The 13,572-nt window shown below is 32.1% G+C and overlaps 1 protein-coding gene across 2 annotated transcripts in view; it reads right to left on the reverse strand.

Moving 5' to 3' along the window:
* Window positions 1-2,723, reverse strand: part of LOC124372762 (L-asparaginase) — a 32,225-nt gene extending 29,502 nt beyond the window's left edge. For both annotated transcript variants that reach the window (XM_046831182.1, XM_046831175.1), the window contains exons 1-2: window positions 2,572-2,723; window positions 1,369-1,480 (exon numbers count right to left, since the gene is read on the reverse strand). In XM_046831182.1, the coding sequence (XP_046687138.1) occupies window positions 1,369-1,480; window positions 2,572-2,612 (153 nt within the window). In that variant the 5' untranslated portion in view covers window positions 2,613-2,723. The remainder of the gene's footprint in view (window positions 1-1,368; window positions 1,481-2,571) is intronic.
* Between the last annotated feature and the right edge of the window lie 10,849 nt (window positions 2,724-13,572).

Consider the following 13,572-nt stretch of genomic DNA (forward strand, 5'->3'; position numbering starts at 1 on the left):
ACAAAGTTGATTAAACTATTTTTTACCAGTTTATTCGACCAAAGTGTTTACTGGTGTATTCAAAATGAGTATTAAAATTCATATTCATTTGTGTGTCTAACATTTGAATAGTTTTTGCTCTATTGAATTTTTAGACTTGAATTCTTAGTTCAATAATGTAACTGTTAAATATGTGAGCCTGGAGTAAGTACCCTACAATGTCATTACTGATATCCAAAATCATTACTTAACTAAGCATTGTGGAATCACTCACACATACAGAAAATAAAGAAATTGAGAACTATATTAAACACTTATGAAACTACTTATACAATCTAAGAACAAGTGGACAGCATTATGTTTTAAAACAAATTACAATAAGACTTAATTATCCATATGTATTATTATTTCAGGAAAAATTATGGCTTTACATTATATATGCAATATAATCTTGATATATAGTATGTTCAGGAACAACCAGCACATTATACAACACACAGCTCTAGGACCATAACTGGCAGTAATCATTAGGCTACCCAAGATATTGCAGGATTACCCTCCATGTCCATCAATTGTTTAAAAATCCAAAACTTAGTAAATGTTAACTTTTAAATTGAGTAGAGACTTTTGGACGATACAATTTCAAAAATGAAAGCTCAAAAATGAATGAAACATGTTACACAATATCTTCAACTTATATACCTTGTATATGATAATTTTACAGAGTTTTAATCCAGATTTCCCAGTTACATGTACCTAATTCCAAACCTATTTCAACTGAAAATTTAAAAGATGAATATATAGTACAGTAGAACAATGATTTATACTTTATTCCACACAAGTTTTCTAGTTGGACCTAATGAGAAAATGCTTTCATTGTACAGAATTTTTATCTCTTTATGAATAACAAATTTGACATATTGGTATGGTAACTATTTCTCTTATTGTACCAATAAAGAACTTAATAAATTTTAAAATGTGTATACTTTGAATAGCTCTAACATAGTTATGATCAACTTGAACTAATAAAATTGTAAAACTGATTATTTAAAAATCTGAGTAGTGTGAAAGTTAGAAACAAGTTTTGGTAACCCCACCTTCTTATGCCTGTAAAAATGTATTGAAGTAAACCGATAGGACAAGCTACAGCTGAATTTTGTACTTCCAAAAACTTCATAAATCTGAGATTTCTTTAAAATACTCACAAATTTGTTCTGGTTCTTTCAATTTGGGTTGTCAAACACGGTGATAGAACTTTTTTTTAACTATGGATAAATTACATCAGGGATTACTAAGGGTGGGTCATCACATCATCCTCCATCCTACTTGTACCACATGTGATTTAAATAGACCATACATCTAGACTAAAACTATCAATATGATACTGACTTGAATGTCATTGGCTATACTGCTCCAGTCCATCATGGTCATGTTGCTGGAATCCAGGAGGGGGTCATATTCTGTGATGGAGTAGACAACACGCTGCATTCCGTCCACCTTCCTGTCAGAACATATCTCATTAGAAACATGATTGAGTAACCTTAATGAACTCCTAATAAATTTGGTAGTCTACTTGTGTATTCAAAATATATGTGCGCTGAAACAATTTATGCAATACTATAAATCAATTTCTTTCTAAAAAAATAAATCAAAACAGATTTAAATTGTAAGAAATGCAATGCATTGTTTCAAGGTTGCTTAAATGTGAATGTTGAGTTTAGCTCCAGTTAATCTCCGTCTTAGTTCACCCTTCCTACCATAGCTATGTTATGTTTAGAAACCTCAGGTGCTCCATCGTGCTTAGAGATCATGTCTAAACCATTGTGTACACTCAATTGTGCACATGATGAGACAGTGATGACACTAATCAACTAGATTACACTATATTTGGGAGTCTAGGTGTCTTTGATGTCTAAATTGTATAAAGAGTTCATTTTGAGCTTCTCTATCACTAACTTTTATAGGAACAAGACTACGGATTCCAGGAGTTAAGTCTGTGACTGTCCAATTCCAGATGCTGCACTAAGAGGATGATGAAATGAAGCTAAACTCTCAAAATTCAAAGTGAGTAATGTGAGAATAATTTAACAAATACTAATAAAGTTATTTTTATTTAATTTTATGTTTGTAACTTTGGAATATGATATTATCAGTGCATGTTTTGACATCCTTCCATATCACAAAATTATTCATAATCCTTTGCAGTAGTATCGAATAACTCATCTCCTGTTATGTTACAGTTTACAGAAAGATTCATACAGAAAATATAACAATTCAGACATATTAAATAAGCTCTTTTACATTTTATTGACTTGAGAAAAAATTACATTCAAAATTATGAGTTTTGACTAAACATAACCATTTTCTCAAATAAAATTTAGTTAATAAAAATGCATGAACAGAAGTTCCAGAGGAATATATTTTTTCAATTCCATAAACATAATATATAAGGCATCTAACAAAACCTTTTCTTATTAAGTAAAACATAAAAATATATTCAAATTCATATTCATACTATATATTTGTATGATATTTATTAATTAATGTTCTTAATATATTATATAATATATAAAGGAACAGACTTTTACTTACGGAAGAACCAGGGGTGCCAACTCTGATGAAGAACCAAACATTTCCTTTGCATATTTCTTGTCGTGAATTAATGGATTTTCTCTTAATTGCTTTTCAAATGCATTCGGGATTGGCACCAATGCTGTAAAATAGTTGTTCTATATATTATATTGCTTAATATTATTTTTTATAATTAAAAGACATGCAGTCTCTTAACTCTTAATTTTTATTTTGAAAAGTTCATAATTATTAACTAAAAGTAGTCCTTGTTCCATACAAACGAATCGATTCTACCTCATAATGGTACTACATATAATACACTTTTAAGAAAAAACGTGTAATACCTACTAAGCTAAACTCGAGCAAAAAATTACAATAAAAATTTCCCAAAACATTTTATGATGGGCCAGATATAAACAACAAAAATAAATTAAAATATGAAAGAATAAATTACAAGTTAGTGTATAATTGATCAGAAAATGTATGTTCAAGGAGCGTATAGGAACCAATGATGTATTTTTTTTAAGTATTTAAAGAATACAAATTATTTTCATCATTGGGTGCATGTTATGACTACCAAAATTATTGTAAGTGGTATTAATCAATACCATCTACAATGTGTATACTGGAGACGTTCAAAAAAACATGAGGAAAACTGTAAAATTAATAAATTGAATTCCTTTACTAATGATTATTTTCTAGTTATCAGAAGTTTACGGTAATATGTAAAAATACAGATTATGCTTCTAATTATATCATGATTAGAATCTTGTAAACCATTTAGATGTAGTAGCAAACTCTAAATGACTTGCCCTTATATTTGAAAAGGTTTAAAACATGTTTGCACATGGTCACCGTTTTCCAATACGGGGGTTGTTTATTTATTTTTCTTACGGAACACCCTATGCTGGTTTCAGGCATGAAACATCATTTTTAAATTTCTATTCTCTCAAACATTTTTTAATTATCCCAACCAGGATATACAACACATAGAGAGTGAAAATGTTGTATGAGTATATAAATTGTATATAAATAACCTACTGGCCCACTTATAACAGATACCCATATTGGCCATATTTAGTAAAATGTTGGATCTCTGTATCTCGTATTCAGTATTATTGACGATTTCTGACTTCTACGTATCAAAACACATTGGTAATGATTGGTTCACTTAACTTAGTTTCGTAACCTATATGTTAGGTTCGTTATCCACCTGAGGAAGATACCAGTTTCCATATCTCGAACAGTGTTTCTGTATTGTATCTGTTACGGTACACACGTCTAACAATTCACATTTTTGTATGCTTCCAGGAAGATGGTATTATAAGAGAAAATTCTTCCAGTATTTCTTCCAATACGTATATTTTCTGGTTTATGCTTCCTCCAAAACCTAACATTCACTATTTCATATATATGCAGATGCTAATATTTCCTCTGTAAAACTCAATTTTTAAAGGTTCTTTTACTTAAAATCTAATTTTTTTTTGTAAAAGCACTGTTTAACTGAATTGATCAATCAATATATGCTATAATACTTTTTAAAAATTATAATTTAAGAATTTCTGTAACAATAAGACTAAATAATTTATTGTCAAATAAACATGTAATTTTTATATAATAAATAAATTACTTTATATGTTAACGCAAAATGATGCAGCTATTTTTGTAGTTATTTGATTTCCTTATTAAATTTAATACACACACCATAAGATAAATTTTTTATTCTAAAATTCATAATACATGAGAACCATAATGATGTATGATAAAAGCATTTTAATTCAAGCTGAAATTTCATTATTTATAAATTTATTTCAAATTTCTTTTCAATGTTTTACCTTCGACACACAAGATACATCAAAAGCATCACATAATCGGACAGCAATATTTTATTTATCGTAGACGGAAACGAGACAAATCATTCAGCAAATTTATCAAAACAATGCAAAGGTCAAAGATAAAACAGCTGTTGCAATGACCAAACACTGTGCTTACATTGATATTCACATTCCTTACAGCTGTTCTTTGGTTTAAAACTAATAACTTCAGATTGTCCCTTGACCTCAACTCAATTGGGTCTTCAGTTGTAGATTGCGTAACTTTTCAACTAAGAATCAAAATCAAGGCCTCTACAGAAGCAATTGGTAAATCGATTTTGGTGGCATCAATGAGGTATATTTCTTTTCACGGAATAAAGTATTCATATTTTTACCTGAGATAATGTGATTTAAAAATACGATTATAAATAAACTGGCTGATGAATTTAAGAATCGATGTAACTAAAGAACAACCTCTTTACTGCCATTTTAGAGAGAAATTCTATTTAATTTTACAAAATACTACTACTGTCAAACATATATTATTCTTCAAACATATTGCTTTTAAAACTTTTGTTTTATGACCTTGTTTAATGGTTTTATGAATGATATTTATCAAATAAGATGCAAATTCCTATTGAAAGAAAATAGTCTCCTTAGTTTCATATGACGTTCTACACTTCTTGGCCCCATAGCCCAAACCTATAATTCTTATATGAAATTTTAAATGTGAATTCCAAACAATAAGACAATTTGGAATCACCATGAAAATATCCAATTATTTCTTGTCTCATTCATAACTTTTGAACACAAACCTTCAACACATTAATTACACACACAAATAGTTTTAGAAAATTAGACAAATGAGAAGACTAAATTCAGCTGATTTGTGGAATGGTTATAACATTTTAATAAGATAACAAATTTCATAAAAAAGGTTTATCAATTTTACAGATTTCCTCAGTTACGCTGTTCTATTCAGCGAAATCAGTTGAACTCTCTCTCCCTCCCCCTTTCTCACACGCTGCTCTCTCCCACCTCTCCTCCCTCTCTCCCCCCTCGCTCTCCCTCTCTAGCTTTTAATTAAATTATAATTTTAATTAATTTTATAAATTTGACATGTTTTATAATATTATGATGAAAAAATATAGGATAAATTACGCATATCATACAATTCTGTATAAGTTTGTTAAAATGATGATAATGAGAAACTATTGAATTGAGTTGAACCAGTATACTTATATATAAAAGTAGTTACCAATGATTTCGCAAGCAATTTTTCAATCAACATCCGTAGGACTCGTAGTGAAAACAGAAAGCACTTATGATGTAATCTGCCTGAGCCCTGTGATATTTTCAAATGTAAGTAGGCATATATCAGGTATAGCCTACATGTTATATGAAGAAAGTTATAAGGTTGATCATAAGCTCAAAACAACTGCCAAAAATCGTTCCAAGCTCACAAAGTTCTCACAATGCCACCACTGTATATTATTTAGGTAATTTTACTAGTGGTCTTTTCAAATAAACATACATTTCGAGATTACCACCAGTACAACAGTAGAAATGTCTCAACTTTCTCACTTCCTATTCTTAGCTTAAAATATTGCCGAAAGTGGTACCAACTAACGTTGTCACGGTGTTTCAATAGCTTGCCAGATCACATCAAGAAAGAGATATCCTATTCTCTAAAAACAGTATTCTCATAAATATCAACCAACCTTGTGGATAGAAATTGGGTGGCAACGAAAACAGATTACAAAGGCCGGTAGTTGACGCTTTTTGATTGAAGAAGGTTTCCCAGACCTACATAGCTTTTTTATCGGCGCGACAAGATAAACTCAACTGTAGCGTGAAGTATATTTCATCCGAGCCAGTTGAAATAAGAGCCAATCGCAATAAATACAGTCTCTTAATCATCCCTAGCTTTTGTATGATGTACTATTTTGAGTAATATAGTCATGAGTACCAAAAATGTGAGTTACAGTTTTAAAAATATTTTTAAAGCTAAACAAATTGGTTTGACGCCATTTTAACAATATTTACTAAAATATTAACCAAGCAGCTTAGGACTGAGAGAAATTAGCTTTAGATCATATCTTCATACCTGAAGAAAGATAACACTCAGAAGTATTCTTTAAAGAACAAGAGATGAACTGGAAATGTATTAAAACTATATTTTAAACCAGGTAATAAAGATAATGAATCAAATTTAATTTAATAGTTTTTTTCTCTAATGTAATGAAGAGTCACCACAGAACTCACTGTAGTAAGGTTTGTAACGTTTATCCATCATTGATTCTGATAATATCAAATAGTAAAAAATTGCTGATAAAAATGTGGTATGATCTTCCTTACACGTTTTCCTACATTTTGGAATCAAAATCTGGTAATGTCGTCCTTTAACCCTGTCCAAACATTCAGGTTAATGAAGGGTATCGAAATAATCTGTATGACTACAAATAGGGTGTGTCCCAGAGGTCTCTGTCGGTCATTGCAATGAACTTGGAATATCTAATCATTTACATGACCATCATACGTTATTCATCATTGAAGCAAACAAATGTCACTCTTAAGTGTTTACAAGCGATAGCTTAAGTGGTTTATCTTTGATTACCACTCGGTTGTGTGACGTAGAGTGAAATATCATAGAATATAATACTTTTTATTTATTCAAGTAGTAGTGGTATTTACTCTAAAGTTAGGGGCTAGTTAGGGGCTCTTACATTTTTAAGCGCCTTTTATACTAAAACAAACTTCAGTGAGTGTTAGTTGTTCCCTTAAGAACAATATTAAGATAAACTCGGTGAATGCACAATTTTATTTAAAATTTAAAAGTGTTTCTTGACTAAAAGCAGTCAATATTTTGGGTACAAATATCCACACACTTATTTAAAATATAAGAAGAAAATTATTAAAATAGGAGATGTAACAAATCATAGGTTCTGGGTATACAACAATAGCTAACTCCAATTCCATATGGGATAGGCTAATCTTAGTACATTTTGTTCTATCAACTACGCGTAGAATCCATGTGTTCTGAGTCCCAAATTCACTAGAAAAACAGAGGTGATTCTGCAGATCAGTTATTGCAGTGTCTGTAACAAACTATGAGTGTCATGTGTCCAGCCTAGGTCTTCAATATTACGTTAAATATTGATTTCAAACGATTTTTTGGGAACATTTATTTTACTCGTTCTTATTCTTTTGCTTGAATTATTTGATGGAAAAAGACTTTAATGGATCAAATCAGTTTCTTTTTTTTTACAATTTCCCTCTTTGGAGAATTACAGTAAAACACTGTTTAGCTGATTTACTGTTACCATAGAACAAAAATTGTTTGTTTTTTTTTTATATTTAAATCTTGCAATAAATATGCACTTTTATCAATTGTTTGTAATGCATACCCGAATGTTATAATTTCCTTACACTTATGAAACGTGTATAGTAATAATATTATAGTTAGTTCCCCCCCCCCCCCCACCCCCCCCCCCCCCCACCCCCCCCCCCCCCCACCCCCCCCCCCCCCCACCCCCCCCCCCCCCCACCCCCCCCCCCCCCCACCCCAGAGGTGAAATTATTTACACAACTTGTTGCAATCTAAATTCCAAAAATATACAAAATGTTCCTAATTTAATTCTGAGTTGAAAACACATCACATAAACTTCTATAAAAGTAAAAACACTAACACTGAGAACTTGAAAATTGAAAAAATAGTACATGGGGAAATTTGGACTATTATTGTAATACTTCAAATTTTCATTGTTTTTTCTCAATAAACCACTCATAACTGTTTATTATTTTGGTTGAAATAGAAGCATAAAAATTATCTAATGTATAACAAAAATTAAAACCATGAGAAAAAAAATATAACTCTTTATATACATATCTACATTACTCAAAAATACATTTAGTCCGACTCAGATCCTGACTCCTCTGCTCTTCTCATCCTCTTCCTTCACTTCTTGTAGGTCTTACACGGTGTTCTAAGCCGCTATAACATGTTGGGTGCACTCCACATTGACATCCTGGACACCAGTAATCTACTTCTGGATGATTTTTGAGGAGTTGAACAGACAATACATTTCCTGAGTTTTACCCCAGTAAGTCTCACCAGATTGTGCCCTACATCACCAGCTGGACCAGGCAGTATATCAATTGGGAAGAGGATTATTTTGTTGTTGTGGCAATTCCTCATCTACAAGTGATTCTATTATGTTTCACCGTGAAGTTTGTGTCGAGTCAAAGGTCTGTCAGTATTGTTCTTGTAAAGTATGTAAGCGTTCAAAAGTGCCATGTCAAGAAAATTTATCAAACAACTTTTTCCAGTATTTTTTTGTAGTTCTTGAGCTAGATAAATGGTAGGATAGACTTGTCCTTTGCATCAACTCCCCCCATATTCAAATTATATTCTCCTATGAGTTTAGGTTTTGATTGCTTCAATAGCACTTTTTTTGCTTTTTGATCAAATACATTTCTCTGCGACAAGTGCAGTTGACAGCAAGTATACAGGCTTTCTTGTTCTTTTTTTTGTTTGTATCCAACTAGTAGTGTTTTGTCCCGTCTGTAATAAATTGTTTCTGTAGGTGCTAATTTAGTTTGAATAAGGTTTTTGGATATGTCTTTGGATCTTTTATTTATGGTGCCAGTTATGTAAGTTTGTCTTTCCAAAAGTTTTTTCAGCCAAAGGTATTTTAGTATAGTAGCTGTCGGTGTATAGGTGGTAGTATTTATCCAGTAGGTTTACATTTTGTTCATAATATGTAGTACTACTTTCTACATGAAAAGGCAGAATTAGAATCATCTTGCAAAAAACTCTTTACCACTGTATAGCTCAGAGTGCAAGACATAGTTTGTACGGCTATCACAGAGTTCAAATTTCTTGATTCCAAAATCTAGCGTGGCGTTTATTGGGAAGATATTGTATATATGAACAACGGTTCTTCATACCGGACCATTGACTCATCCAAACATATGTTTTGAGAAAGGTATAAAGTATCTTTTGAAGCTGTCATTCATCGCATTGTACAATGGCCTAATTTTATACCACGGATCGTGGCCTGGCTGTCCTTTAGGTATGGAAATTATAGAACTGACATGAAAACATGATCGGATGGATTCAAATCTATTGATAGGCATTACTTCTGAAAAAAAAGGACATTTTTTGGGATTTTGAGGTTGACCAGTAATGTGCATAGTTATTTCTGAAAGGACAGACCCATGTTTATAAGCAACGCGATGTATCGCTTCATTTCAATTTTTGTTACATCAATCCATTTTCTAAATCTACTTTGTGGGGTTAGGGTACCAAGAATTTCTTTTGTTAGTCAACTGTAACTGAGCATAATTGTTTGTTTCCTTTACAAGTAAATTCCAAAATGGTATCTGTGAAAAATAAAAAAAAAATAAGTGAGAGGTAAGCTATTTCTTTGTGGTAAATTTCTCGGTCCAGTATGTCTTTGTTGAAAATTAGATTCAATGTCCATTGGGGATTCAGGTGGATAGATATGCAACCAATTTATAGATTGCTGTGGTGGCTGTAATTGATCATTATTTAGGTTCATTCATCAGAATCATCAGACTGAGGATGAGTAGGCCTGGGCCTATGTTGAGCTGGAGATGAAACATTAGAACATGAAGGTCTTACCAGAATAGTGGTGTTTGTCATCTGAATCTGTTATAAACATTAGTGTCCAAATTAGGATTGTATTCCTCTCCACTTCCAGAAGAATAGTCCATGAACAGAATTATCACTGGGACAGTCATCTAAGTCTGTTCCAATGTCACCTGATGCGGTTACTTACATCACCATCACTCGCGTCACTAATCTCTTCATCTTAAACAGTGCCTAATCGCACTAGAACGGCTAAGTTCACTCATAATAAAACACACACTAATATAACAAACGATAATAACAGCCAAGACAATAAACAAACATGTACCGACAACAATAACAACAAACCAAAACGACTACAGCTGAAACGGCACAGTAACTGTGGCAGGCGGCGGCGCGGCGTAGTGCAGTAGCGGTGCGGCGCGGCGCAGTCCAGATCAGCTGATTGTTACATCCCCTCTACATTCCAAAGACTTCCAAACATCGATTCCAGATATGCTGGTAGGAAGGAAATTTCTTCCTCTTTCGTACTATATAAAGTACGACACTATCACATATCTCGTTATAGTTGTATTTTGACGATAACTAACGATCGCACAGTGCGACTCTATCAGTACAGGCGGGTCTAATTGAGTCGCACTATGCGATCTTATCAGATGGAGGGTTAACCAAACCCTCGCACTTTTTGGGTGTTTGCTAGAATTTGTGTAAGGAGAACACAAATGTCGCATTTTACAAAGATTTACATAAAATTGTAAAAAAATTAAGATAAAAGAAACAAAATTTCCCATATAAAGAATTAAATGTTAAAACTACAACAAATATCAGATTCTAAATGTGTTTTGTACCAAAAAAACCTTCTTGCTTTCAAAATGTACAAAATCTTCAAATTTTTAAACTGAAAAAAAAAAATGAAAAAAATCTTATATGCATCAGATGCTTATAAATTACATTATATTATAGCCTGTTTCAATAGCCAAAACGAATAGCTCATTCAACCAAATAGCAATAAAATTGTATTTTTTATGAGTTTTATCAATTTCTTGCCATTTTTACGTGTTTAGTAGGATTTTTTTAAGAACAAAAACATTGCGTATTACATAAAAGATACTTAAAAATTTTTTAAAATAGATAAATTAATGAAATAAAATTTTACAAGTAAAGAATTACAGTTTCTTTACAACTAGACCAAATACCATAGATTATAATTCTGTTTGATTCTAAAAAATATTTCTTGTTTTCAAAATTTACAAAAAGAATTTTTTATAGTTTTATTCCGGAAATAAAAAATTCTTATATACCTCACATGCTTATAAATTAAAGTATATTGTAGCCTGTTTCATTATCTAAAAAATAATAGCTGTCAGCCGAATAGCAATAAAATTGGACTTTTTGCGAGGGTTTGACTAAACCCAAGCTTTTTTTGCATATTTAATTGGATTTGTACAAGGAAGTTAGGCGCAAGAATATTGACTGGCAAATTAGTTAAATCAACTTTTACTTCATACAGGGTGTTCATTTGAAAACTTAAGCTCGTATTAAAAGGACTTATAGCCTAAGTATCAAAATTCTGTAAACGAGTGTTATGACAACAAAAACAAAATTATTTTCAAAATAGGGGTGCTCATCCCCACGCCCCCCCGTACCCAAAGCCAACATTTTGAAATGGCAATTAATACCTTGTGACACATGAAATTGAAGCTCATAAAAAAATGCTGTATTTTGGTAAAAAAAATTGAAATCGGCCAAGCCGTTTGGTATCAGCAGCCAATAATATAATTTCTTACACAACAATTATTAGTCTACAAACTACTGCTAATAACACAATTACTTACTGAATACAATGATATTGCCAAAAAGCACATGGTTTTTTTTTTGTAATATTAACATAATTACTAATTTCGCTATCAGTATTTGTAAGTAAACAGGACAAGCAAGTGTCTTATCACTCTTTTATCTTTCTTATCTACAGTATTGTTGGAGGCTGGTCCTGTAAGCGACTATCTCTCGGCATGTTTCAACACACCAAACATTTGGGAATGCAGTTTCATTTGTTTAGTGACAGTGGTGTGTGTGTTGTACGTCTTGCTTCACAAGGAAAATGGTTTACAGCCTTCAAGACAGAGTGGATATTATTTTTATCTTTGGATCCAAGAATAAGTGTGCGAATAGAACTGCTAACGCATTCAACACACTACATCTTGGAAGGAACGTGTCAGGTAGGTACATCATAGATTTAGTAACAAAATTTACTGAAAGTGGTTCAGTTAATAGCAAGAAAATGTCTGGTAACAGAGTCGTTGATGAATTATCTAAAATTGAAGTGAATCATAATGTTGTTGAAAACCCTAATACATCCATTCGTAAACTTGCTGTTGAAGCTGGATTATCTGTTGGTTCAGTTTATAAAGCATTGAAAATTAACAAATTTCATCCTTACAAATTCCAAGTTTGTCATGAACTTAACCCTTCAAGTGCCACATACCCACTCCCTTAGTGCCACAGCTTTTTTGGCGTTTTACAGTTCACTTTTTAAAAATTGTATAAAATACAATTTTGTAATTAAATTGTTCATGTTATATATCAATGTATTCACAAAACAATAAGGAATAAAAGAAGTATAACAGTATTGTATTTACCTTCTGTCTGTTCAGGTATGTAGCCCTCCAAAGTGAAAAAAATTCAAAATTTTGTCATGTCCTAACATCCACTACTCAAAAATTAACTATGTATACAAAAACACAGTTTCAAAATAGCCATATTATTCCAAATTTAATAAGTTTTACAAATATATACGCTTTGTTCATATTTAACCTGTTGACGAGTGCGGACGGCATTTGTCGTGCCGTTGACGGTCCATACTGAGTGCCTCATTGACCAGTGACAGACTTTTAAGGAGTAAAATAAAAAAAAAACTTTTAAATGTTAATAAACTTGTTTATTATAGTTTATATGTATATAAAAAAATACATTGTAGATTGTTAAAAGCAATAATCTCGTTTTAAAACTTTGCTAGTGTGTGTGTGATACTGCTTAATACAAGGATATATACAAAGGGCGACCTTATATGTTGAACATTCATAGCTGGTTTCTTTTCTTCTTTGTCCAGTTCGAGTGGTGTGTTTGCACACATAGCACTGCCTGAGTAGTTTACGCTTCTTTGTGTCATTCTGGGGGAGTGGTCTTATAAAATGGCGACCTTGGAGGCGTAGCGGGTATTGTGTCCCGCCTCCGTAAAATAGTTTTAAAAATTATCACCAGGTGTCACTACTATACAGGACTAGCAACACTGTACAGCAACACTATTAGGAACAACTGAAAAGTTCCAAAAATCTCCGCTAGACGTCACACTAAGTCAGTGAGAACGAACTGACAGTCATTAGTCTGCAACGGAAAATGCCGTGCTCCCTCATATGGGACCAAACGGCATATGCCGTGCCCACTCATTTGGGTATGTTTTGTGGCACTCGTCAACAGGTTAAAATAAAAACCTAACTATAAAATTGAAAGAATCACAAGTATATACACAATTTTTTCCTGTGTTTACTCGGAGTCGCTGCTTTGTGATGCCTTTCTTTTTCTCTCAGGCCTAAG

This window comes from Homalodisca vitripennis, chromosome 1 (assembly GCF_021130785.1).
Source record: "Homalodisca vitripennis isolate AUS2020 chromosome 1, UT_GWSS_2.1, whole genome shotgun sequence".
NCBI classification, from domain to species: Eukaryota; Metazoa; Arthropoda; class Insecta; order Hemiptera; family Cicadellidae; genus Homalodisca; species Homalodisca vitripennis.